The 26284-nt window shown below is 43.2% G+C and overlaps 1 protein-coding gene and 1 long non-coding RNA gene across 3 annotated transcripts in view; one reads left to right on the top strand and one right to left on the bottom strand.

Moving 5' to 3' along the window:
* Positions 1-12291: 12291 nt before the first annotated feature.
* On the bottom strand, positions 12292-21914 carry LOC148137555 (uncharacterized). Its single transcript, XR_015754133.1, has 3 exons — positions 21422-21914; positions 16555-16659; positions 12292-12497 (listed from the first exon to the last, which is right to left on the bottom strand). It is a non-coding gene; the product is annotated as an uncharacterized LOC148137555 (long non-coding RNA).
* Positions 13995-26284, top strand: part of isl2a (ISL LIM homeobox 2a) — a 42875-nt gene continuing 30585 nt past the window's right edge. The window contains exons 1-6 of one of the 2 annotated variants that reach the window (XR_015754132.1): positions 13995-14149; positions 14396-14585; positions 14989-15245; positions 16440-16726; positions 19083-19244; positions 22736-23501. Coding sequence is in view for 1 of the 2 variants with exons in the window: in XM_043680381.2 (XP_043536316.1) it covers positions 14095-14149; positions 14396-14585; positions 14989-15245; positions 16440-16726; positions 19083-19244; positions 22736-22852 (1068 nt within the window). In the remaining variant the exon portion in view is untranslated. Of the gene's footprint in view, positions 14150-14395; positions 14586-14988; positions 15246-16439; positions 16727-19082; positions 19245-22735; positions 23582-26284 lie in introns of those variants that run through there. The other variant, XM_043680381.2, reaches the window with a different exon arrangement.

Raw genomic sequence — 26284 nt, 5'->3', positions numbered from 1 at the left:
CTCGTGCTGGAATGGTGAACACTATCATTCATCAATTAGAAAAGGTGTCATTGTCTTTTTGAAAATTTAATGGTCAAAAGTTGTGATCATATAAAAATTTTGAAGAGAAAATAAAACATTTGCAACAAGGAATTCTGGATGTCACCCTGTGAGCCATGCTTGTTCACTGCAGTGCACCTTCTTTAAATTTGATTGACAATGATGCTGCAAAGTGACACCTCAAGGTGATAGCTTTCTTTGACTGAGTACAACATCATGTTTATGTGTACTAGAGTAATGGAGCCATAGGGATATACAGCACGGAAACAGATCCTTCAACTTGTCCATGCTGACCAGATATCTTAAATTAATCTAATCCCATTTGCCAGCACTTGGTCCATATCCCTCTTAACCCCTCCTATTCGCATATCCATCTAAATGCCTTTTAAATTTTGTAATTGTACTAGCCTTCACCACTTCCTCTGGCAGCTCATTCCATACATGCATCACCCTCTAGTGAAAAGTTATCCCTCAGGTCTTTTTAAATATTTCCCCTCTCATCTGAAACTTATGTTCTTTAGTTTTGGAGTCTGCCCCCCCCCCGGAAAAAAGACCTTTGCTATTCAACCTTGCCAATTACTGCCCATCAGACTACCTTTGGTCATCAGTAAAGTGATAGAAAGTGTCATCAACAGTGCTATCAAGCAGCACCTGCTCACTAATGACAAGTTTGGCTTCCACCAGCGCCACTCAACTCCTGATCTCATTGCACAATTGGTTCAAACATGGACAAAAGCATTGAATTTTACAGTTGAGGGGAGAGTAGCAGCACATAATATCAAAGCTACATACAGGATTGTCTAACTGGCAGAAGGCAGAGAATGGGGATAAAGGGGTCTTTTTCAAGATGGCAGCGTGTGACTAGTGGAGTTCTGAAGTGGTCAATGTTGGGACTATGATTATTCACATTATGAATTCAGAATCTGGACGCAGGAACTAAGGTATTGTTGCTAAGTTTGTGGATGACACAAAGACAGGTGGAGCGACAGGTAATGTTGAGGAAGCAGATAAGCTGCAGATGGACTTGGACAGGCTAGAAGAGTGGGCAAAAAAATTACATGGAGTATAATGTGGGAAGTAGATAGGATAGTGAAGAAGGCGTTTGGTATGCTTTCCTTTATTGGTTAGAGTATTGAGTACAGGAGTTGGGAGGTCATGTTGCGTCTGTACAGGACATTGGTTAGGCCACTTTTGGAATATTGCATGCAATTCTAGTCTCCTTCCTATTGAAAGGATGTTGTGAAACTTGAAAGGGTTCAGAAAAGATTAACAAGGATGTTGCCAGGGTTGGAGGACTTGAGCTGTGTGGTGGGGGGGGGGTGGTGGAATAGGCTAGGGTTGTTTTTCGTGGACCGTCAGAGGCTGAAGGGTGACCTTACAGAGGCTTATAAAATCATGAGGGGTATGGAAAGGTTAAATAGACAAAGTCTTTTTCCTGGGGTGAGGGAGTCCAGAACTAGAGGGCATAGGTTTAGGGTGAGAAGGGCAAGATATAAAAGAAACCTAAAGGACCACTTTTTCACTCAGAGGGTGGTGCGTGTGTGAAATGCGCTGCCAGAGGAAGTGGTGGAGGCTAGTACAATTGCAATATTTAAAAGGCATCTGGATGGGTATATGAATAGGAAGGGTTTGGAGGGAAATGGGCTGGGTGCTGGCAGATGGGACTAGATTGGGTTGGGATATCTGGTCGGCATGGACGAGTTGGACCGAAGGGTCTGTTTCCGTGCTGTACATGTCTATGAGTATGACTATGACTATTCATCCTACCCATGCCCCTCACGATTTTATAAACCTCTATAAGGTCACCCCTCAGCCTCCAACACTCCAGGAAAACAGCCCCGGCTAATTCAACGTCTCCCTATAGCTCAAACCCTCCTGGCAATATACTTGTAAATCTTTTCTGAATCCTTTCAAGTTTAACACCATCCTTCCTATAGGAGGGAGACCAGAATTGCAAGCAATATTCCAAAAGTGGTATAAGCAATGTCCTGTACAGCAACAACATGGCCTCCCAACTCCTATACTATTGCTCTGACTAATAAAGGAAGGCATATCAAACGCCTTCTTTACTATCCTATCAACATTGTTCAGCTTCAACATGTCTTCGGGAATTTAAGAGTATAAGTTATTGCTGCAAAAAAAGACATTCTGTCAAAGCATTTCATCTTGTATTCATCAGGACTGGAGGCAAGAATAGCAAAGTTCAAAGGAAACAACAGTTTTTTACTCAATGGAAAAATGTGGCTGACTGAAGTCTTGATTGATCAGATCTGGATGTGCATTATGGACTTGGACTTAAATAAAATTGAAATTCTTTCAAATTGACATTATAGACATCTCGTACAAAACAGCATTGCCTGGTCCATGGAGACATTGACCAGTGTCAACTACAGGTCAGTAGAAGACCATTCAGCATATCAAGTCCATGCTGGCTCCCAGCAGAGGATTACAGTCAGACCCTTCCTCCCTCTCTATGTTGATAGCCCTGTATTTTCATTTCCCTCAAGTGGTCAATTAATTGCATTTTGAAAAGATTGATCATCTCTACTTCCAGCTCCCTTGTGGCCAGTGAATTCCAAGTTATTAGTACTCTTTTGCATAAAATGTTCTTCCTTGTATTGTGATCACTTGCCCTAAATCTTAAAACTGTATTGCGAGTCCTTGCAACATTAGCTAATAGAAATGGTTCTTCCTTGTCCACCCTCACCTAACTCCTAGAGGACGCTTCTATAAAATTTCCCCTTAATCTCCCTTGTTCCAAGAACAACAATAATTGCTTCACCAATTCAAAACCACATGGACTTTTCCTCATTCGGGAAGATATGAAATAAACTCTTCTACATCATGCATTTATTCTTCCAGCTACAATCAACAGGCTTTGACAGTACTTACTTGTTCCAACCTAGACACAGCTTTCTGATTTATTTCATCTGCTATCACTATTTTCAACTCTGGTGATGTTCTGCATAGCCTGGAGGTTTTCAATATAAGAATTTTTTTAAAAATGCCTTGCTCATTTTTGTTCTAAAACTTAGCCTTTGCTCATCAACCTCACTCTGAAAAACAAAACCAGATCTTACTAAATGTCATCTAATAGGAGAAGCAATCAATCATTTTGCTCCCAAATGATGATTTCTTTTGATGTGTTTCACTCTCAAAATAAACAAAGCCTCATATGTTGAAATGGATTTGCAAATTGTGACACTACAACTGATCATAAATGTCACTCGTAACATTTTTTTCCCTAATGCTGACACCTCTGAAAGAACACAGCTCCATATGTCTAAATTACTTCAGGGTCTCTTCTCCCTCTTTTTGATCATAAATCTTATGTTCCTGACATTGACAGTACTACATCTACCAACTTTCATACCGAGATCATAGATACTCACATTAGAGTTTACTGATATCCAAGAACCTTCATATTTATCAGATTTCTGTCAATCTGCAGCTGGGAATCATGTGTATTAGGAGCACAGGGTTTGGGAGAATTCTGCCATTCATACTCTGCAATCATTCATTTGTTAACACGTCATCACTATGGTTGTGGCATAATTTAAAAATCATTGCACCCATATGTGTAAGTAACACAATATTTCATTTAAAAAAAAGTGATGTGATCCATGTCATGTTGGCATGGATCAGCTCAAACTCCTCTTGATTTGGTGATGGTTACCCACTGTCAGGATCATTGTTGTCCATTTGGTGTAGAAACAGCCACAGTGCTATTAGGGAGGGAGTTCCAAGATCTTGATCCAGCAACAGTGAAGGAATTGTGATACGTTTTCAATTAAAGTAATGTAGAATTTGGAGGGGACCTTGTAAGTGGTGGTGCTCTCATGTATCTGCTGCCCTTGTCCTTCTAAATGGCAGAGGTTGTGGGTTTATAAACATGCTGTCAAATAAATCTTGGTGATTTTGGGGGTCCTGTGTCTACATCTGTCTGGACTGTGTAGCTATTTTGTGTGTTGTACTTTCTTCAGTACCACAGCAGGTTTATGGAGTATGTCTGGTGTTATAGCATAGACAAGCAGGAGGCTGGAAGGACACAGCAAGCCAGGCAACATTAAGAGGTGGAGAAATCAACATCTTAGGTCTAACCCTTCACCTCCTGATGCCGCCTGGCTTGCTGTGTTCTTCCAGACTCCTGCTTATCTTCCATGGATTCGAGCATCTGCAGGGTTTTTTTTTGTCTGTCAGTAGTTACTGTGTCCCAGACAGTATATTAGAAGGACGAAACATAAAGCTTGAAAATCATTAGCGTGGACCCCAGAAATGCTTTTTCAAAAAAAAGAGCAGTTTTAGAAAATATTATCATATTCCTTTTTGCCTTATTAAACATTTAATTTAACCAGTGCCATTTAGTGGCAGTGAATAAAAATCAACCCATGTAAATGATAATAAAACTGGACAGATATCTTTTAAAAATGGCCCTAGACATTGTATAGTTTCTCTTATTAAAATCAATAGCATTGTGACAGTAACTTCATTCTCCAAGTTGATGTTTTCAAACTGTAATTTAGTGTGGAGCTTGGCTTAAACTGCACTTTTCTCAGGATTCCCCAAATCTCCTTGTGATTCCTTCTGAACAAGTGCAGGTATAACTGAGGCATACTTCTTGGGATGTTTTGTTATAGGTGATTCATAATCAGAACTATCACAGGTCAGCAGCATGGTGGCTATCCTCAATTCACATATTTTTCTACTGGGCACAAATCTCTATAATGGGTCTGCATATAACTGGAACTCACACCATAGGGCAGTGAGATAGTGGAACCTGGAGAGCAGGATTTGCTTATTTTTCTTTCCTTCTGTGCCATTGCTCTCCTTGGTCATTAACACTTTGGGACTCAAAGGATGATCCAGCTCTGAAGGATGACTCACCATACTTGTGAAAAATTGACACCAAGCTCCTCCCAATTATTTTGTCATTACTGTCTTGCTCCAAAGAGAGCTTCAGCATGTGGAATTGTAGCAATAAGTAATTCAATCATGAATTTCTGTTTGTAGTACCTTTAAGATTGATACAAAATTGTTGTTAGTTTCAATGTGATCTCTCTACAATTGTCACGATATTGCTATTAGAATCGAGGTTTCAAAGGGAGCTTAGTCCTTGTGAAGTCTATCAAAACCTATGTATGGAGCAGACCAAACCCTCTCAAAATTTATGAAGAAGATAGCGTAGATCCTAACTTAATTTTAAAGATATAGGTGTAAGGCGTTGCATTCTGGATGCAATTTGATTGGTCAAATTACCAGTCTTAAAGCAAAACACACTTTAGTCATACACTGTTGCTAAAATACAACAAAAGCAAGAAGAAATTGCAATAACACCTCTATTGGAAAACTTTACAGAATAGTAGGTTAGCTGCTAAACAGTTGCCGTTCCAACATAGTGACATCCTATAAACACACCTTGACAAAGGCAAATTCAGAAAAATGGATTGCCTCACCTGCAATTCTCCAGTCCAGGAGGCAAACAAAAAAAATCAAGGGAAAACTCTGAGAGAGAGAGTAGCAGGGAGATAGTACTACAGCTTCCAAACCCAACAACAACTGCTACTGAAAAATTAAAACTAGAAATCTTGGTTCTGTGGGAGCTAGATCCCACACATTTGAGCTGCTTCTATTGTTCTAAACTTTAAAAAAAAACCCAAGGCCTCACACACTGTTTACCTTATTGGCTCTGAGTAGACCAATCCACACCTCTGTCTCAACCCTCATAAAGAGGTCAAAATAAGCTTTGTAAAGCCATAGTATAGTCACACGAAGAATTGAAAAAAATATTCTGAACCCACTACAAATTTGATTCCTCTGTACCCGTTCCCTGTTCCAAATTCAGTATTTTTATTCTGTTTCCATTTCAAAGTCTCACAGAAACCGTAAACTTCTAGTTAAATGCTGACAATTGGCTGGTGTAAGAGGGAGTTTGGATAAAGGATCTGTAATTCTTTATACAAAGGATAATCCACGCTTAAAGTGGCGTCTTCCAGCAGAACACCTGTAGTGAAAGACATGTCATTAAAACGTGGGCATTGACGTGACCAATAGGAAGCCTTAACATTAAGAGTGTCTGTTGGAGTGTGGGCTAAGGTTTTGGACTGGGCTTCAATCAAGGACAAAGGGAATAAAACGACTGGAGATGGCTCCATATTAAAACAACATGTCAGCCTTGGATCAGTGGGTAATTCCTGCTCGAATGAGCCATTGTTCGATAACATTCTCAGCAAGCACTTTGGGATGTTTTAGTTTGTTGACATACGAAGGAACAAACGTGTGAATGAGGAGCGGGAATAGATCACAGAGCACCGCCCGTCAATCGGATCAAGAACAGAAATGGATAGAGAAACTCAGTAGGTCAGGCAGCATCGGTGCAGAGAAAGCAGGTTAACCTTTCAACTCCAGTGACCCTTCTTGAGAACTGAGTAAATTGTATTGACACAACCTGTGAAATTGAAACAGAAATGGCAGCTGGGAGGGAACAGTGACCTGAGAAATGGCAGAATCTTTCTCGTTGCAATTATTTTGATTAATTTGCAATTCTCTGCCAGAAATCCATTGTGCAGATGAAGGGCTTTTGCCCGAAACGTCGATTTCGAAGCTCCTTAGATGCTGCCTGAACTGCTGTGCTCTTCCAGCACCACCAATCCAGAATCTGGTTTCCAGCATCTGCAGTCATTGTTTTTACCTTTTTAGAACGTTAAGGCGTCGAACGGGATTTCACACACCTCACAGATCTCTCTCTCTCTCTCCCTCAGACTGAATTCAGTGTCTTGCTCAGAGGTTGTAGGTGCGAAATGAGTGTCGGTCTGGTAGCTGAAAGGGTTAAAAACGGGTGTCGCTTACCATCAAAAACAGCCCAATATTATCGCTAACGTCGCTTCTCCCTCCCAAACTACAAACAAGAGAATTGTTTTACATCGAATCTTGTGGGAGTCAGAGACGGCCCATTGAAAATGGATACAAGAACAGAAATTGCTGCAGAAACTCAGCAGCGTTAGCAGCAAAGTCAACGATTTCGATTCCAACCCGTTCAGATTCGGCCAGACCTGCTGGGTTTCTCCAGCAATTTATCTCTCTGTTTCAGAGTTCCAGCAGCCGCAGTTCTTTGATTTATTTCAATTAGCCCTAGGTCCGTTTTGCTATGTTTCTTCTGTACTTATCCACCCCCCCCCCACCCCCAGCACGGGGGAATTGTTTCAACTTCCGTGGACCCTAGATGAACTCGTTTCTAAAATAAATGCCAAATGTGAAACCTGAAACGTGGAAACTTGATATCAATTGGTGGAGATTGGAGGTAACCTCGGTGTAGCCAAATGGTCCATTTAATCTCAAGTGGAAAACATAGTTTACACATCAAATAGCCCGCTCGAACCGAGTGTGACCTATTCCCGGAGACACGTGCACCAGATTTTGTAAACAATCTGCCTCGTTCAACCTCATTTTGTGGGATATTCATAAAAAGCACTTGAAGGAAATCTCTAGATTTCAACCGGAAACCGACAATAACCCGAAATGAGTTTCCTACAAGCCTGTAATAACCAAGTAGACGTGAACGAGAGCAAAAGTGAGGACTGCAGATGCTGGAAACCAGAGTTTAGATGAGAGTGGTGCTGGAAAAGCACAGCAGGTCAGGCAGCATCCGAGGAGCTGGAAAATCGACGTTTCGGGCAAAAGCCCTTCATCAGGAAGGAGTGCAGCATTCCAGAGGGAAGGTTTTCCCGTAGCGACTTATTATGAAAGCTGAGACAGAAACAATGAATCAATGCTATTGAATTTGCATGAAACTTTGGCCAAATTACTGGAAGGTGCCTGTAGTTCGGAACACCGGATTCGCAGTTACCCGGGCGCAAAGTTTTAATCTTTACTCCTGAGGAATTCACACACTCTCCGATAGGTGACCCCTTCAGGTGGTTATAGAGTCATAGAGATATACAGCACGGAAACTGATCCTTCGGTCCAACTCGCCCATGCCTCTCACATATTCTAGTGGAGAGTGTGGTGCTGGAAAAGCACAGCAGGTCAGGCAGCATCCGAGGAGCAGGAGAATGGACGTTTCGAAACGTCGATTTTCCTGCTCCTCGGATGCTGCTTGACCTGCTGTGCTTTTCCAGCACCACACTGGACTCTGATGTCCAGCATCTACAGTCCTCACTTTCGCCCAGATATTCTAACCTAATCTGATCCCATTTGTCAGCACATGGCCCATATCCTTCTAAACCCTTCCTATTCGTATACCCATCCAGATGCCTTTTTAATTGTACCAGCCTCCACCATTTCCTCCGGCAGCTCATTCCATACATGCACCACCCTCTGCAAAGTTGCCCCTTCGGGTTAGAATCGTGGATACTCAGAACATTCCCCCTTGTCCCTGTCACGTTATGAGGTTCGTGCTATCAAGGAACAGCCTTAAATGTATCACGGAGCGTGGTAATATTTGAGTTGGTTGTTATCGTTTAAAAAGTTAGTATATCGGCTACCTTAATTGATATCGGCGTTTGTTTTTCTTTCTATGATTTGATTTTTCTTCAGGCTGGTGGGTACTTTACAACATTAATTAGATCCGGAAAATCCTCTGGACCAGGTTTATGACAGTCGGTTCGGAATGAACCAGTTTATTCTTGTTTTATTTAGTTCCAGATCCGTTTTCGGGGCTCTCCCAGGAGCCCACGTGGTGGAGTAGGCGGTATCTGTCCTGTCAATATAACAAACTTATAAAATTGATAAACCTGAGAATGGATAGGTTGAATAGTCATTTCCCCCCCTCAGTGAGTCCAAAATCAGAGGAGCATAGGTTTAGGGTGAGAGGGAAAAGATATAAAAGAGACCTAAGGGGCAACTTTTTCACAGAGAGGGTGGTGTGTGTATAGAATGAGCTGCCAGAGGAAGTGGTGGAGGCTGGTACAATTGCAACATTTAAAAGGCATATGGATGGATATATGAATAGGAAGGGTTTAGAGGGATATGGACCAAGTGCTGGCAAATGGGACTAGATTAATTTAGGATTTCTGGTCGGCATGGATGAGTTGGACCGAAGGGTCTGTTTCCGTGCTGTATGACTCTATGACTCTGTCCGCCTCTGAAGCTGGCTGTAACAAGGGGCATAATCACAAGTGAAAACTACAATTTGATGCATCCTTATGGAGGGTAACGATGTATCCCAACTCCCGAGGTGTCCAGCTGTCAAGGAACCCCTGTTGGATTCCGCATGCTCTCCCTATCTCTCTCACTCTCTGTTTCTCTCTCATCTCGGTCAATCTCTCTCGCTCACTTGGTTTTTCTCCCTCTCTCACACAATATGTCTCTCTCTGGTAACTGCTCTGCCCAGGACGATAAGAAACTATTCAGAGAGTAGTGAATACAACCCATCACACCAGCCAACCTTCCATCCATTGACTCCATCTATATTTCTGGCTGCCCCCTGAACGCATCCAATATCATCAAAGACCCGTTATAATCTCTTCTACCTTTTTCAGTCAGGCAGAAGATACAAAAGCCTAAACACGTGCATCAACAGGTTCAAGAACCGCTGTTATCAGACTTCTAAATGGACCCCTTAAATGCAATGTTGATCTCGCTCTTCCTGCCCCTACTCCGCAGCCGTCCCGTTATATTCCCCGCTCTGTTATATTTCCCGAATGCACTCTCTATGGTGTGTACTACACAAGCAAAACAAAACTTGTCACTGTACCGAGATACACGTGACAATAATAAGTCAAATCAATAAAGTAATGACTCTCGTTAGAAGAGGCATGATGGGGCGAACGGCCTCGCCCCACTCTTCCCTGATTCTTGCAGCAGGATAAACGATGAGCTGAATTCAGAAATTGGATGGTGGGTGGCCGCTATATTTGGGATTCTAAAATTGCAACAAGACGGGGAGTTAGAGCGGCATTCAAGCAAACGAGTGAAGTTGGTCCGAGTGGGATATTCCGAAAGAAGGGCCTCACTGGAAATATAGAGAAAGGACAAATAGCGCTGGCAAAACTCAGCAGGTCGGACAGCGCCTGAGATGCGGAAATCATCCACAGGTCAAAAATGTTGGCAGATCTGCCTTGTTTCTCTCGCAACGGATGCCTCCGGGTTTGCTAAGCGTTCCCAGCTTTCTGTTTTGTTTGTAAGTTACGATGTGTTCCGGTTGGAGAAAGTGTGGATGCAGATGCTGGGGATCAGAGATGAAGAGTGTGGCACTGGAAAAGCACAGCCGGTCAGGCAGCATCTGCTCAGTTCACTCATGCGTTCAATCACAACCTGCTCGGGTCTGTTTGCTACCGACCGGACCCCAAATCCCAAAGACACTGCCCGGTAAAGTTCCGGCTGCTGCTCACGTCTGTTTAACAGCTCACGACATGATTGGCGATGTCTCTCACACCCGCTGGGCAAGGGCTGTTGTGGTAGTGTCCCTACCTCTGGGCCAGAAGACTCGGTTTTAAGTCCCACCTGTTCCAGGGGGGAGTCACAACAATTCTGACCAGCTTGTTCAAAAAAAATCTACATAATGTGGGCCTAACTTTTGAGGACCAGAGTCCAGAATAACTCCGTTGTTTCGTGGACCTCCTCGGTTTGCTAACATTCCTGCTGGATAGGAATCCAACTTCATCCACTAACTCCGCTCCTGCATCCTACAATCCCAACAATCTCTCCCAGTCCGCCAGCAAATTCAATTTCAGTTCATTGAGAAAGGGGTTTCCCCAGTCCCTGTGTCTAGTAATAGTTTATTTACTCCATAGATGTAAATAGCTGTCTTTCCTCTCTGCTCTGTTAACATGAGAAATTACATGAAAATAAGGACAGAATTAGGTGTGCAGGCAAACGTTCGTTTGATTAAATCTCTTTTGCAAAAGTGTTTAGTCGCCACGAGGGAAGTTCAAAGCCAAAATACTTCGGCTGCTGAAATATAAAGGCAAGGTGCTGGAGAAACTCAGTAGGTCTGGTTGCATCTGTGGACAAAGAAACAATTAACGTTTCGAGTCCAGGTATGACTCTTCTTCCGAAAAGCATTATTTTGCTTTAATAATTGCACCGTCTGGTACTGGATTTCTCCAGGATTTTCAGTTTTGCTTAGTAACTTTCTTTCTCCATCAGATTCGTGGCCCCGAATCAAACAATATTTTATTAAGATGGAGCACATTTACATTAATCTCCTTCCCAATTCACTGGGCGGTATTTTGAACGTAAGCCCTAAGAAATAACAACTCCGGGTCTCCCAATTTCCCCGGAAATGTATGTGAATAAGTTTACCGGGCAAAATAACGTGCAGCTAAACCGAAAATTAATTACGATAAGCAAATCCGATCTGCAGGGCCATTTTAACTTACAAACAATGCTGGAAATCACAAGCAGCATCCAGACGCTATCTTGATCTCTCCCCACGGATGCTGCCTGACCCGCTGTGATATCCAACATTTTGTTGTTTTCAGTACAGATTCCAGCATTTTCATACATTCTAACTTTCATATTGTGCGGTTGAGTTGTCAGAAATCATGTGAAAGCATATGGGTCAAATGCTGGGAAGTGGGACTGGGTCAGAATGGTAGGCGCGAACGAGTAGGACCAAAGGGTGCTCTACAACTGTGTGACTCTACGACCCGTTCTTAACACAGGTGCCTTGGCAAGGGTTGGATTTGCTTGCTTTTATTTTTGACTCCCACCAGAGGGCGCGCAAGCACGGCTGACCGTAGCAGCTTCTGCTGTGCTCTGTCCCCTCTGCAGAGACTGAAGACAGCAGCTCCAAGCTAAATAAAAACGCCGGGCTATCTTTGTTGAACTGGTGTAAATTTCACTGGCTGCTATTAACAAGGCAGACCACGTTATAGATTTGTTTAACTATAGTTAAAAGGAGCATTGTAATCTCGATTTGCCAGCGATCACATTATCCCTCTTTATAGTCCCTCTCGCCGCCCACCCCCCACCAAACCCAGGCAGAAATTGATGCGTGGAAACGATTAAAAATTCAAACCCTATTAAGACTATTTTTTTTGGCAAATGTATTCAAACTGCAAGTGCCTTCATTTCAGCTCACCGCACAAAGCTTTTTGCCTATCTTTACCCGGTAAATATTTTATAAGAGTCGCAGGACGAACAGATTTCAACAGCTTTTAGATCCTAATTAGGCCTCCACTATATCTTTCTCAGGAGACGGTTAAAATGAAGTCACAACTAAAGGATAGTTTTGCAAATATGAAGGCTAAACAAAAGAAATACCAATAAATATTTACAAGACCCAAATTGTGCAAGAATTATATTTATTTGTCTGCATGTTTAGTTTTGGCAGTACAGATAATTACAATGATCTATCTTTCACTGAGCCAAAGTAACTTTAAATAAATACATTCACATACCAGGGATTTGCAATCATACAGCACATTCTCTTCGCTTGTTTTGATCAATCGCATTTTTTATATCGATCCTTGTTTTCAGACATGAAGGTTCTTCCAACCATATAAAAATTAAAAGACCTGCATCAAGTATCGAAAAAAGCCATCGTTAACAAACGTGTGCATATTACAATAATTGTAAAATCTGATTAAAATCGAAGCGAAAAGCCTGCTACCGTTATTTGAATGCTTTCACAATTCACTTCAAAACTTTCAGACAACCCGAGATTTCTAGCAATTGTTTCAAGAAAGAGTTTGCAAGTCACTTCCACCTCACAATAAAATGCTTCAAATAACAATTTTAAGAAGTGGTTTATTAGGAGATGGACTCGATTGTTTATGCGTCCGGCAATGGGAAATGCAGAAGTGAGACTCACCAAACGCCGAAACTTTAACGAAAGAACACAACAAATATTTAACCAAGAACACACCCCTGTCAACAAGAATAAAACGGTGAAATGGTACAGAGGAGAACAATCAGCCCATCGTGCTTGAGCCGGCCCTTTGAAAGAGTTAGCCAAATAGTCCCAATCTTCTGCATTTTCATCAGAGCTCTGCCAAAAAAAATTGCCCTCGATTAACTAACTAAATCTCCTTTAACAGTTATTATTGAATCGGCTCGCACCATCTTCTTAGTGGATTGCAAATCTCAACAACTCGCTGTTTAATCTTCCTTCTAATTCTTCGATCAATTACCTTAATTTACTGCCATCTAAATTTACATTTTGTTTTAAGGTTTGGACATATTTGTTTTGTTACCAGTAATTTAATGCACCCTCTAAGCGCGCCTTTCACTTTCTCTCATACAAGTGACAGTGTTTGTGTGAGACAATTTCAATCAAATATTGCCATTTAAGTATTTCAGTGCAATTCCATATTTGCTCCTGAGTTTACAAAAATATATTTAAACACAGTTCGCAAATTAAATGCAACAAATCCCAGGGATTTATACATGTCACAATCGAATAAACTCACATCTGGGCGCTTTTTCCTCAAGTTAAACGGTAACAATCACTGAAATTGCCATTATGATGCAAATCACAGCCACCCAACACGAAGATGCGGTTGCAAATACAGTTTAATGGCAGAACTTTTTTTGGGAGAGGGTGCAATAACCTTTTCTGTATTACTCTGAACACCTACATCTGCAAAGATATTTTTCTTCCCTCCTCTGTGCTGTTGATATTTTTGTTTGGTTAACGCAACGTCTAATGGCGCGATTTCTTATTTGCCGTCACTGGAATACTGAGCAATTTAGGAAATGCTGCTTGCAAACTATAAAAAGAAGAAATTAAATCCATGCAGTAGTGTTCCTGCAGCGACACTCTGACCAATGTAACAAACAAAAAGAAATGGTTACAGCCGCTTTCCAATCCTCTGATGGAATTGATACTTTTTTTTGCTGGAACCAATGAGAGCCCGACGCTCAGCCCAGCCCTTCATTGTTGCGTCGTCCGTCACGTGACTCAGATCCCCCTGCGTCCTGGCGTCACGGGGACGTCGATGGGAATGGGGAGGGGGAGCGAGGGAATGAGAAAGGGGGAGGGGAATTTCTCAACGTGCAGTCCAACAGTTAACCCCAAATATTTGTTATCAGACATCCCGACAGCTCGCAGCTGATCTTTCACCGCAGTTTTAACACTTCTGTTGGTAGGGACCGGTTCTTCTCTGGGTCTGCATGGTGGATATTATTTGCAACACACCTTTTGGTGCTATGGGGGATCATTGCAAAAGTAAGTAAATTTCGAGCAGAAGGAAAAGAAAATCTACATTTATTTATTCAGTTGGACTTGTTTCTCCTGCAAATGATAATAGCAAATAGTGTTTGTGGTCGCTGAAACGTCCAGCGGATGTTTGAGCCTCCAGGTACCCACTGCTCACCTTTTCTTCTTGTTGTTTAGATACAAGTCTAACGTGAAGCACAAAGTGCAACCGATTTGTTTCCAAGGTAATGCTCAGTCCATGTTTTGTCCTGTCAGAGAAGCACGGAGTTGCCATGTGTGTAGGCTGTGGGAGCCAGATCCATGACCAGTTCATCCTGAGGGTCTCCCCCGATTTGGAATGGCATGCCGCCTGTCTGAAGTGCGCCGAGTGCAGCCAGTACCTGGACGAAACTTGCACTTGTTTTGTGAGGGACGGCAAGACTTACTGCAAAAGGGATTACATTAGGTGAGGCAAGAACAAAAGCTTGTGTCTTTGAGGGGGGTGGGTGCGGAGTGGGGGAAAGAAATCCTAACAGGGAAGAAACCAAAAAGAAAGCACGAATCGAATGGCTAAATGGTCCATTCAGATGGTTCTGGAAGTCCCAGTCAAGCGACTGGATTGCAATCTCATGAAACAAGCGCCAGTTCAGAGATTAAATCAGTGATTCCATTTTCCCTGGTAAATCTCAGCTGAAATGTTATTTTGTTTAGTGACGGGTTTCGATTAATTTTGGGGTTAGCTAAGAATTATTTATTGACAATGTGGAGGGGAAAAACATGTTGTTATCAAACAAATGTCTCAGACACTGAAGGGAAGTTAAATCCAAATTAAAGTGCGTTTTGAATTTGCTCTCCCCTCTTCCGTGCAGGTTGTTCGGCACCAAGTGTGCCAAGTGCAATCTGACTTTCAACAAGAGCGATTTTGTGATGAAGGCCCGGAGCCGTGTCTATCACATCGACTGTTTCCGCTGCGTAGCCTGTAGCAGGCAGCTCATTCCCGGCGATGAATTCGCCCTCAGGGACGATGAGCTTTTCTGCCGGGCCGATCACGACGTGGTGGAGAGGGCCTCGGCTGGGGGCGGCCCTCTCAGTCCTGTCCCGAGCAGCAGATCCCTCCAGATGGCAGGTAAGAGAGAAGGAACCAGCTGCAGGCAGGCGGGAGCTCCAGCCTCAATATAATATGCACATTTTTCAATTAGCAAATAGCAATATTTGAAGGGAGGGGGAGTGTATAGGCAGCTCGACAATACTTCAGCACAAATATATCCAGCCCCATGTCTATCACGCTGTTCCAGCTGTATCCGGACTATATTCGGGATCCGTGTGTCAATTTAGAAATGTAGTATTTAACAACTGTGTCGGCGGTTATGGTCTCCCATTATAATATCTGAATCGATTCTTCATTTCTCCCGCTCTTTCAGTCCAAATATTTTTGCACTGGACTCTATAAATATCAGGGCCTGGAGGAAACTGCCACAGAAACTAGTGTGCAAAAATTGAAATAAAATGTTTGAAATGTATTGTTCTCACACTAGGTCATTTTCATCGGCGTTTACTTCCAATTTTTTTGCAACTCCCAATCAAACTTAAAACGAGGCGTTGTACAATGATCTAATTCCGTATGCTATATCTTTCAGCTGAACGTTTTGTAAACAGAGCTGCGTGATTGCAAGATACTTATATACACGTCGAAAGAGAATTGGATTTGAGCCTCAAAATTTTGTATATATGTTTGTGTATATCAGTGATAAATATAACAAATTCAATTGGTTTAAGATTTGGGATAATGTGGAAATAAATTATCGAGGGTGCTTGAAATCTGAGCTTTGGGTTTGGGTCTGATATCAAGATTTGCCCGCTGACTGTTCTCAGTATCTTTAACCAGACAAATAATATATTGGAGAGCAATCAAACTAATAAGGCGCAGCAGCTTTAGTTTAATCGCTCTGTAGGACTAAAAAAAAAGACGGTCCCGTGTGTAAATAGAGATGGGAATGGGTGAAAATTTCATTGTAAAAGATCCACCCCACACACACACCCCTTTCGTTTTCAGGTATATTTTGAAACAGAGACATTTAACTTAAATAGCAGAATTCGAATTAAAATCTGCTTACAAAAGGGAGCAGTTAACATAAGCTTTCTTCTCATGTGTTTTACAGAGAATTTGGTTTTAGAAGCAAGAGGGGTGGGGGAGAGATGTTATGATTCTGTCTGTGTATGTGTATGTGTGTGTCTGTGTAAGTGTATATGTGTGTGTGTATATATATGTCTTGTCTATATTTTTTGGTGTGTATTTTTCTTTTAAATTGCTGCCACGCAGCGGAACCCATTTCGGCTCGGCAGCCACCCCTGAGGCCTCATGTTCACAAGCAACAAGAGAAGACAACGCGGGTACGGACGGTTCTGAACGAGAAGCAACTGCACACATTACGGACCTGCTATGCAGCTAACCCCAGGCCGGACGCTCTGATGAAGGAGCAGCTGGTGGAAATGACCGGCCTCAGTCCCAGGGTCATCCGGGTTTGGTTTCAAAACAAACGCTGTAAGGACAAAAAGAAAATCAACCTCATGAAGCAGATTCAGCAACAGCAACACAGTGACAAAACTGTGAGTAGACCGCCGCCTCAGCTTCACTGAACACACACAATAAATTTTCATACTTTAAGAACGAAAGGGAAATTGAATATCTTTAGAAATTGCAGGTGCGGAGGGCAGATGGTACCAGTAACATAATCAGCAAAGAAACATGCTATCTTAAACATTACATAATGGTTTGGAGATGCCGGTGTTGGACTGGGGTGTACAAAGTTAAAAATCACACAACATCAGGTTATAGTCCAACAGGTTTAATTGGAAGCACTAGCTTTCGGAGCGACAATCACCTGATGAAGGAGCGTCGCTCCGAAAGCTAGTGCTTCCAATTAAACCTGTTGGACTATAACCTGGTGTTGTGTGATTTTTAACATTATATAATGGGGCTGTGTTTCCGGATGTCACACGCGCAATAAGACAGAACAGAGTTGGGCTTGCTTCAACTAAACTAGTTTTCAAACGTTCAAATGAAACATCCAGCGCGATAAGGATCTAACCCATGGAAGTTCGCATTGTTTTCCGCTGGCAGTGGTTTTGTTGGAATTTTTTTTTCAACTCATAAAATATTTAGAATAGCTGAAATATCCCAGAATTAATTGAAAACGTTTGTGGTTGGCCGTAAAGTAGGATTTTTAGACAAAATGTTTTCCTTTATGATATAGGAGAGAGGGAGATTTGAGCTCAGCCGAACTCCAGGTTTAAAGAGATTCCCCCAAAGCAGCAGCAGCAGCAAGGGGCGAAGGTTCACATGTCTATGTTCAAACGAGTTTAAAGGTAAATGCGTACTGGCCCAAGGAAGAAGTCAACGAGATCTTCGATACAGTGTAGACACAGAGGTTACAGGAAGTCAAGGGTTGACTGGAGCTGGGGTGTGTGTGTGAGAGAGAGAGGGTGAGGGATGGGGTTTGTGTCATACACGGAGTGGTGGGGGCTATGTCTGGGGGTGGGGGTGGGGGTAGAGTATAGTATATTGTGTCAATACATCCAAGATTGTCTTTAGTAATCCCAAAGCCCTTGTGGCAAAGATTACAGTGTCTGATAGTGGCAGCTGGGTGGCTTAGTTATTGGAGCTGCCTTTAGCCCGGGGAGGGGAGCTTCATTTCTCCCTGATGAAGCGAAAACAGCAGGAAAAAAAATCACAACTTCGGTCACTGAAGCTTCAGCCGAGGAAGAGTTCACCAATCGGGGTCTCTCTGTACTTGAGTTGCACATCTTGTTACATTAGCTTTATTAATGCGTAGATTCATGTGGGGATTTACACGGGGACCACAGAATGAGCTAACAATGGTACATCTCTAATACTGTATATAGTCATGTAGCAATGGGAAGAGAGGAATTGGTGATCGAGCTGGGAGCAGGAGGACATGGTGGGGTAGCTAGATAATGTGCCTGGTAATGGATGAGGGAAGCATCTGAGAGAATCTCTTTTTCTCTCTCTCTGCAGCCTTGCTATTTCCACGTTCTAGTAACGGCAGTTGGTTGGGTTTAGTGCGGGGTAGATGCTTTCATTAGGAATAAACGGTTTGTTTAGACTGGCCACCAACAGGCCAGGTTGGAGAGGGGGCGTTGTTTCTCTTTCTGGAACGCGCGATTGTGAGGACTGATCATTTGGTTGTTCCGGTCTCGCCCTCTGTCCGGTGGACGCTTGTATCCGAATTTAGAAATTCCTTGCTCCTGGTTGTGAATGATCCATATTTCAGAGCAGTGCTTTTAGACAGCGCTAACGGCGGATATCGCTTTCTGTGCAGGCAGAGAGCTATGTTTATGTTTCACGACAATATAACAGGACAATCTAACGCCCCATTGTTTATATACCAGTCCAATCAATGTAGAATTTAACCCGCGTATTTCCGGGAGATGCTTATTTTATTTTAAGTTGTATACAAAGCTGACAATTGTAAGCGCACTGTGACTGCCGAGGGAGGCGGTTTGTTGGTTAAACAGGCCAGTAGCTATTTTCAAACTCTCTGATTAGCGCTTTTGATCAGAAATGATACCACAAATGATTCAGAATACCTCCCCCCGCACCCAAATCTTGTATTAAATTGAGTCTGATGAATTATTTCGCTGATCTGCTGCATACCAGCAGCTCTGACGCTCACCGTGAGACCGGAGGATGGAATAATTTACCATACACCTCCTCGCTTCCCCACTACCGCCCCGTCTCTCCCCTCACCCCCACTCCCCACTACCACCCCGTCTCTCCCCTCACCCCCACTCCCCACTACCACCCCGTCTCTTCCCTCACCCCCACTCCCCACTACCATCCCGTCTCTCCCCTCACCCCCACTCCCCACTACCACCCCATCTCTCCACTCACCCCCACTCCCTCCTTCCACCCCGTCTCTCCCCTCACCCCCACTCTCAACAGAGTCTGCAAGGTCTGACGGGGACGCCGATGGTAGCGGGGAGCCCCATCCGACACGATGTCCAGGGTAACGCGGTGGAAGTGCAGTCCTACCAGGCGCCCTGGAAAGCGCTCAGCGAGTTTGCACTTCAGAGTGAACTGGATCAGCCGGCCTTCCAGCAGCTGGTGAGTGGGGGAGAGGGCAATGGGCGGGAGGGCGGGAGTGGGGTAACCGGCGTAAGAGCCCCGACACGAGTCGGCATAATGTCGCTTGTTTCGTGTTTAGGAACTCCCATTGTTTCCTCTGTGGCTGGGAAATAGGGTTAAGTCCGGCTAAAATGTAGATGTATTAGAAGTTACATCTGGCTTACAGTGTGGTCTTCCCCAACCGTGTGAAGTTAGCGGCTGAGCTAGGTTATAAATACAACCGTAAGGTCCATTTATGAAGCGGCTTAAGTGTGAAACTAACTTTCCAGGGCTACACTGGAAAGGAGGTATTCAACCAAATACTGGGTAAACACTGGGTGCAAGTGATATGACAGTACCAGGAAAGGTAACAATGAAAGTAACTATGAAAAGCGAACAGCGACATTGATCGAAATAAACAGGCTTTGAAAGAAAGCAGGAATCGTTCTTCTCAAATGTTGAGATGGCGCCCCTTCAACATTCTGACACGTGACTCCAAAATCCAGGGGAGCAATTCAGGGGAGACCTGATACTCGGCGGGATTTGTTGGAGATGCCGCTCTCTGAGAATAATTCTGTGTCTGTGAATGTATTTTTACGATCCGTTCAGGTGTGCTTTTTGATATGAGCCCAGGGACAGAAACTGCATCCCGGTGCTCGGTGAGGGAGGGGCCCACTGGCCTCCCGCTGGTTCGATCCAGACTCACCGAAATAGCAACACTGTGGCGTGCAATTTCACAGAGTCCCCAGACCCCAACCCATTGGATTACAGCGCATTGACATCATAATGTCCTGGGTTGCACGTATTTGAATAATAGACCACCTCTCAATGCGCACTGCCCTAGAAACACTCATTTGGAAGAATCATACCTGCACTACGAGAGATTAACCCTGCCCGTATTCTCCCTTGTAGACTGAGGGCACCGGGAGCTAGACTCAGTCCTCATTAGATACTAGCGGTATGCCCTGTTGGGCACGATGGGTTAGAGTTGGTGCATTGTGTGTTTGGCAGGATGACAACTGCTCATCAACAACAAGAAAGTGACATATACCACGCACAAAACTCCCCAGCAATGTACAATCATATACAGTCAATCGTTGTGTTTAAAGTAATTGCTTCATGTACAGATCTGTTCAGATAATAGCGTATAGATTGCAAGTTCAGCATATATCTGAATAATTCTTTTTAAGAAACTGCAAATGCTGGAGATCTGAAGCAAACAAAAACAGAGAGCTCAGCAGGTCCTGGCATATATGTACCATGAAGAAGGGTCTCTGGACTCAAAATGTCACCTCTGTTCCTCTTTCCACAGATGCTGCCAGATCTGCTGAGCTTCTCCAGCACTTTCTTTTTTTTTGTTTGTTTGCTATGTATCTGAACAATACTAATCAACATTTTAACTTTAAACCTGCAACAACCAAACGGCATTCGTTTGTAGAATATCTCCCTGTTCCTTAAGTCCCTGGATCTCCAAGGAATTCCTTCTGAGTTCACACCACTGCCAAGTTATGTACAGCGATCTCCCACTGAGAGATGAGCGGCCAATCTCTTTATTTCCGTGGTTTTTAGTTACTATCCCCAGCTAAAGAGGAGGAACGCTCTGATTCGTTTCCTTCCGAGTGTTGATTAGATGCGTGTGAGCGCTCAGTCAAAAGCTTCAGTTTAACACAATCTCCAAAAGGAGGCAGCGCAGTACTCCTCCCGTGTCCTGGAGTGTCGGCCTACTTAGTGGACCAGAGCCTGCAGTAGAAAGTTACTTATCAGCGACTTGGATTCCAATTTGTGCCAGCTCGCAAGTGCAATTAAATAGGACAATCCAGCAGTTGGCCCGAGATTTGAGCTCCTCTAAAACCTGCACAATAACACAGTAACTCGCCTCAAATTATATTAAAAAACCAGGAATTGCTGCACTTCCAAGACAAAATTAGAGTTTGATAATTCTAGTCTATCTGCTAGCATCGTGCTTATTGTTAAATGTTGTTATTATAGCGTCTTTGGCTTTGAAAATTAATTTTTAAAATGTGAAGTGTCTATCCTTCAAATATGACCTATTTTGGAGACATAAAAAATCTAAAAACAGTCTTTTACACTCTGGGTATCCTCCCTTCCTTAAACAAATATTTATTTCCTTCGCCGTGTCTCATTTTCTCTGCCTGTATTAACATTGAGGCTCTTACCAGTTCGATTGTGTTTGGCTCGTCAATTCAAACGGCTTGGTTAAGGAAGTGCACAGTTGTTCACTTAGGCCTCAGTTCCCTTCCTGTTTGGCCAGTTGCGCTGACAGGGACATCCATCGCAAAAGCCCGGAGGTGGTAAAGGCAACTACACCTTTGACCAACAGCGGGCAAAGTGTAGCGCAATATTGGACTCCTGCACGGAGCTCCAATCCATACAGCTTTTCCTCATGACAAGATGACGCTTCAGGGAGTGTTGGTGTTTGGGGAATAATTTATCAAGTAATAGAGAGCAGGATGAGAGTCCGATTTCAATCTGTTTCAGCAACAGGAGGAATTAGGAACCGGGAGGAGGTTCCTAGAGAGAGTCCTTCATTTCGGATAATAGAATCATAGAATGCAGACCATTGAGTCTGTAGCGCCAAAAATACAGTATGACCTATACTTTCCTGCAGCAGGCCCGTAAGCCTTTGAATGTACTAACACTTCAAGTGCTCATCCGAGTCCTGTACTTTTAAAATGATTTGGAGATGCCGGTGTTGGGCTGGGGTATTCAAAGTTAAAAATCGCACAACACCAAGTTATTGTCCAACAGGTTTAATTGGAAGCACTGGCTTTCGGAGCGCTGCTCCTTCAGCAGGTGGTTGTGGAGTAAACCTGATGAAGGAGCAGCGCTCCGAAAGCTAGTGCTTCCAATTAAACCTGTTGGACAATAACTTGGTGTTGTGCGATTTTTAACGTTGTACTTTTTAAAGGTTGTGAGGTTTCTCGCCTCAACTCCCGTCCCAGGCAGTGCAGTCCAGATCCCCACCACCTTCTGAGTGAAAAAGGTTTTTCTCAAAGCCCCGCTAATCCTTTTAAAAAATGCTCCCTTATTATTGATCTATGCTGCCAACTATTGACCCATCCTCAGTGGGTTAGTTAACCATAAATGAATCTGATGCCTTTGCTCATTTCACTCGGGTGGGTTTGAGTTGAAAAGAATACTCAGTGCCCAGGCCTATCGATTGGCATACTCTCGGTTCCGTGCTGTTAAATGGTCACAAGCTGAGTTTTATTGTGGAACTTAATGAGTGTTAATTGTATCACTTGTGAATTTAAAACACTCCGCTCTAACAAAGGGAAATGGTCCGTTCAGAATCCATTTAAACATAGCTCAATATTCGCTGCTCTCCTTGTTAAACTACCTGTGTACATTCGCTGTTTATTTTTATTGAAACACGTGTTGTATGATTTACAAGCCACTCTATTTGTATTTTTCTCTCCATCCGTCCCCCTCCCAACTCCCCCACCCCCCACATTCCGTGGGCCCCGCAGGTAACTTTCTCAGAGTCCGGCTCTCTGCCCAACTCCTCCGGAAGTGACGTGACTTCTCTGTCCTCTCAGTTGCCGGACACCCCGAACAGCATGGTGTCAAGTCCGGTGGAGACGTGAGGTGTGAGGCTGAGATCATGGCAGAGCCGGCCACCGCATGACCCCGAAAATCCCGCATGATCAAAGCGCTGCTCCAAGCAACACAACTCCCTCGCTACCGGTTTTATATCTATCTCAGAATATATTAACAAAAATATATCAGAGACTTGAGGTGACTGCCAAAAAAAAACAAAATGCACTTGGGAAGTTTTCTGAACAAAAACTGCCACCACAGAACTTGTCCTTGAATATCTACTAGTTGTAAATAGATTTCCACGGAGGCCAAATTCCTTATTCCGGAGACGGAGAGAGATGATTACCGCCTGGGGATTATGCTCCAACGGGCAAGGACTGAAAAATGATTTTTCTTTTGTTTTAAAAAAGCACGTGCTTCCATATCAGATTGGAAATGTTGCATCTCACATGATTTCTCCAAGTCAACACTCGCAAAGTTCACCTTCAACGTGAAAGTTACCAAATTCATTCCAGACAGTAATCCCGCCTCGCATCTCTTTCCGTTATGTTCGCTGAGAGAGAAAGCAATCTCTGGAGAGAAAAAAAAGTTTACCGTAAGGAAGCTCTTGTTTTTTTTTTAAACACACGAGTTGTAAAGTATGTATGTACCAATCTGGGCCGGCGACAGACGATGTGAACCTCTTAAAGGAACGAAGTAAGTTATTGCTATTTATTGTAAGAGTCACAGTTGATACTGAGATTAAATATTTGATCTTAATAAAGAGAAAGGTATCAGTTCTGCAATGGATCTGTTCTATAAAATGCGCTCGAGGTTTTTTTTTGATTTAGTAGCTCCTGGTTCTGAAAGGGAGCGTCTCCAGCGCTGTTTTCAACTCAAATCAAACTTCAAGCAGGAAGTATTAGGAATGACGGGGGCGGCGAGGGGACAGATTGAAATGTATCGACTTGTCAGCTTCAGGTCTAGGATATCCAGGGAGGCTCTGCATTACTGCAGTCCGATATTGTGGGCTACTTCGAGATGGAGAGGCCATATTCCAGCAATATTCCATTGATAAATGAGACAACAGGGGAAAAAGATTTCAGTCACAGTCTCTTTCTTACGAGGCCAGATGTTAACGTTTTGAAATCTGACGATTAGTTTTGTCTTTAAGAAAGAATCACCCGACAGTTTTCAGGAAGAAATCGTAGAAATCTACCTCAGGGCGATTTGAACGGGACCTGAGTATATGTGCACAGCTCCCAGGCTCGCCACATAAATTCACTAATACATGGCAGTGTGGTCAATGACAGTGAAACCTGACTTCAGTGTATACATAGATATTAAAACACACATAGAAAACCCCAGCGACAAAATACAGACAAAAATAGTTCTGGAATGTGAAATTAAGATCCAAATTGTGTGGCGAATATATCTTTTATACGGTCAATCAGAAACGACAAACAGCTGAGAAGAGATTGAGAAATGAAAGTGTGATTTCCTGGAAAATATTTATCTACGTATATTCATACCCAGGGATATAAATTACCGAGGAGCGAGTGACAGCTCAGTGGGGTCAATGCGATACTCCAGATCTGGATCGACATAGATTCGCCCTTTAGTATCAGCTCAGAGTCATTAATATGCTGAGATTAATGAGGGGGAAGGGGAGGCGTGTGAAGGGAATAAAGGGATCCAAGTACCACACACACGGAGCAAAATTAGCAGAGGCTGCCAAGCAGTCCAGTGGGGGCTATCAGTCATATCAATAATTATACAGCTACCAGTATGCAAGTATGTATTTATAACCAGATCTGTTCGGACAGATGTTTGCTTATGTTATTAGATAAATAGACAGACAGACAGAGACTGACAGACTTTGTACTGATTAGATCTGATTTTGATTCAGACACTCCATTTGGGAGCGAATGTTCCATTGAATTGGATGAGAATGTTCCTGGTTGTGGAAGTAGTTGAGGTTGGGTTCTCTTGGAATGCTATGCTTGAATGAGAAGGAAGCGGGGGTCAGATGCCCCCTTTGTGTAGATCTCACGTTCATTGAAAACAGACCTGTCTCCCAGTAAATGCCTGGTCGGACGGGAAGGGTCAAAATGAGGAACAATTCTTCTCAAACATGACACTGGATTTAATTGTTCACTTTCAATTCGGGTCTTCGATAAACGTGCAGAAAATATACTAGTATTCGAAAGGATTCCTTTGATTTGATTAATCCCATTATTACAGCTTGAAACAGATTTGAATTTCGTGTACAACTGTGCCCGCCCGTATTTTACAATGTCACCTCCCAGTATTTAACACTCTGGGTTTTTTTATGCCTTACCTTGGGTTCTGGGGAAAGTTAATGGGACTTCAGTCTCTACACCTTGTAATCTGAAGAGCCTACGTCTTTTTTATTACTGTTGTTTAATAACAGAAATACGATATATTATATAACGAGCTGTTTATTAAGAATTGAGGACACAGGCTTCTCAAATACCACCCGTCTACGATTGACACAGTCATGTAACTTTCAAATTAGCTGAGACATAGGACACTAATAATTCTAAACATGACAAAAATATCATACAAGCTGACACGGCGACAGAATTGCCTTGTGTTTTTGGCATATTTCAGACTGAGCGCGCCTCCGGCTACACGATTTATTGCCACTTAACAGGGAGTAAAATTCCACAAGAGAACGAATCACCTAGAATTTTTCAACCCTCCGAATTTGAAGAGTACCAAAGTGAGATTTAATATAACTCCCCCTCCTTCCCTACTGAAATGGCAAATCCCCTTGGCCGGCCCCACACACGAGGACACTCAGGCGGATGCTCCAGCCTCTCTTCAGTGTTGGTGAATCTCTCGATAATACTTATAGAGCGATCCCACTTTTTTAGACAATGCGAGGGAGTCTTTCACCAACCAAACTGGATACTTGATTCGATATGTCGGTCAAAGCGGGAAGCTTTTAAACGCGAGCAATCAGTTTTCAGCAGCAGGGAAATAGTCTGTGAGGAGATTTGAGGAAGGGTTTGCAAACTCTCACAGCGTGGCTCCGGGCGACGTAAACTGCTCAAACTTGGCAATGATTGTGACAGAGGAGAAAGTGAGGTCTGCAGATGCTGGGGATCAGAGATGGAAATGTGTTGCTGAAGAAGGGCTAATGCCCGAAACGTCGATTCTCCTGTTCCCTAGATGCTGCCTGACCTGCTGCGCTTTTCCAGCAACACATTTCCATCAATGATTGTGACAGAAACCAGCACAAACCTAGGTCGGAGAGCACACTCCGTGATCCGCCGGGTAATTTCCTAGGCGCCGCTTTTTAAAACCATTAACTGTTCTCCCAGATGGCGGAGTCTCGGTTTCCTTCAGCCCAATGTAACAGAGAGAGTTTGCAGGGACACGTGGGGTTTCCGGGACCGGCTGAAACAAAGTGTAAAACGCGTTCAGTTCTGTCTGTGTGAGCCCTGGCGATAATGAAGACCCGCTGTATAGAA

Source organism: Chiloscyllium plagiosum, unplaced genomic scaffold (genome assembly GCF_037043375.1).
Source record: "Chiloscyllium plagiosum isolate Xiang-an unplaced genomic scaffold, Cpla_swu_hap1 HiC_scaffold_42, whole genome shotgun sequence".
Lineage (NCBI taxonomy): Eukaryota > Metazoa > Chordata > Chondrichthyes > Orectolobiformes > Hemiscylliidae > Chiloscyllium > Chiloscyllium plagiosum.
The sequence above is the reverse complement of the archived record's forward strand: the minus strand, read 5'-3'. Positions and strand labels throughout refer to the sequence as shown.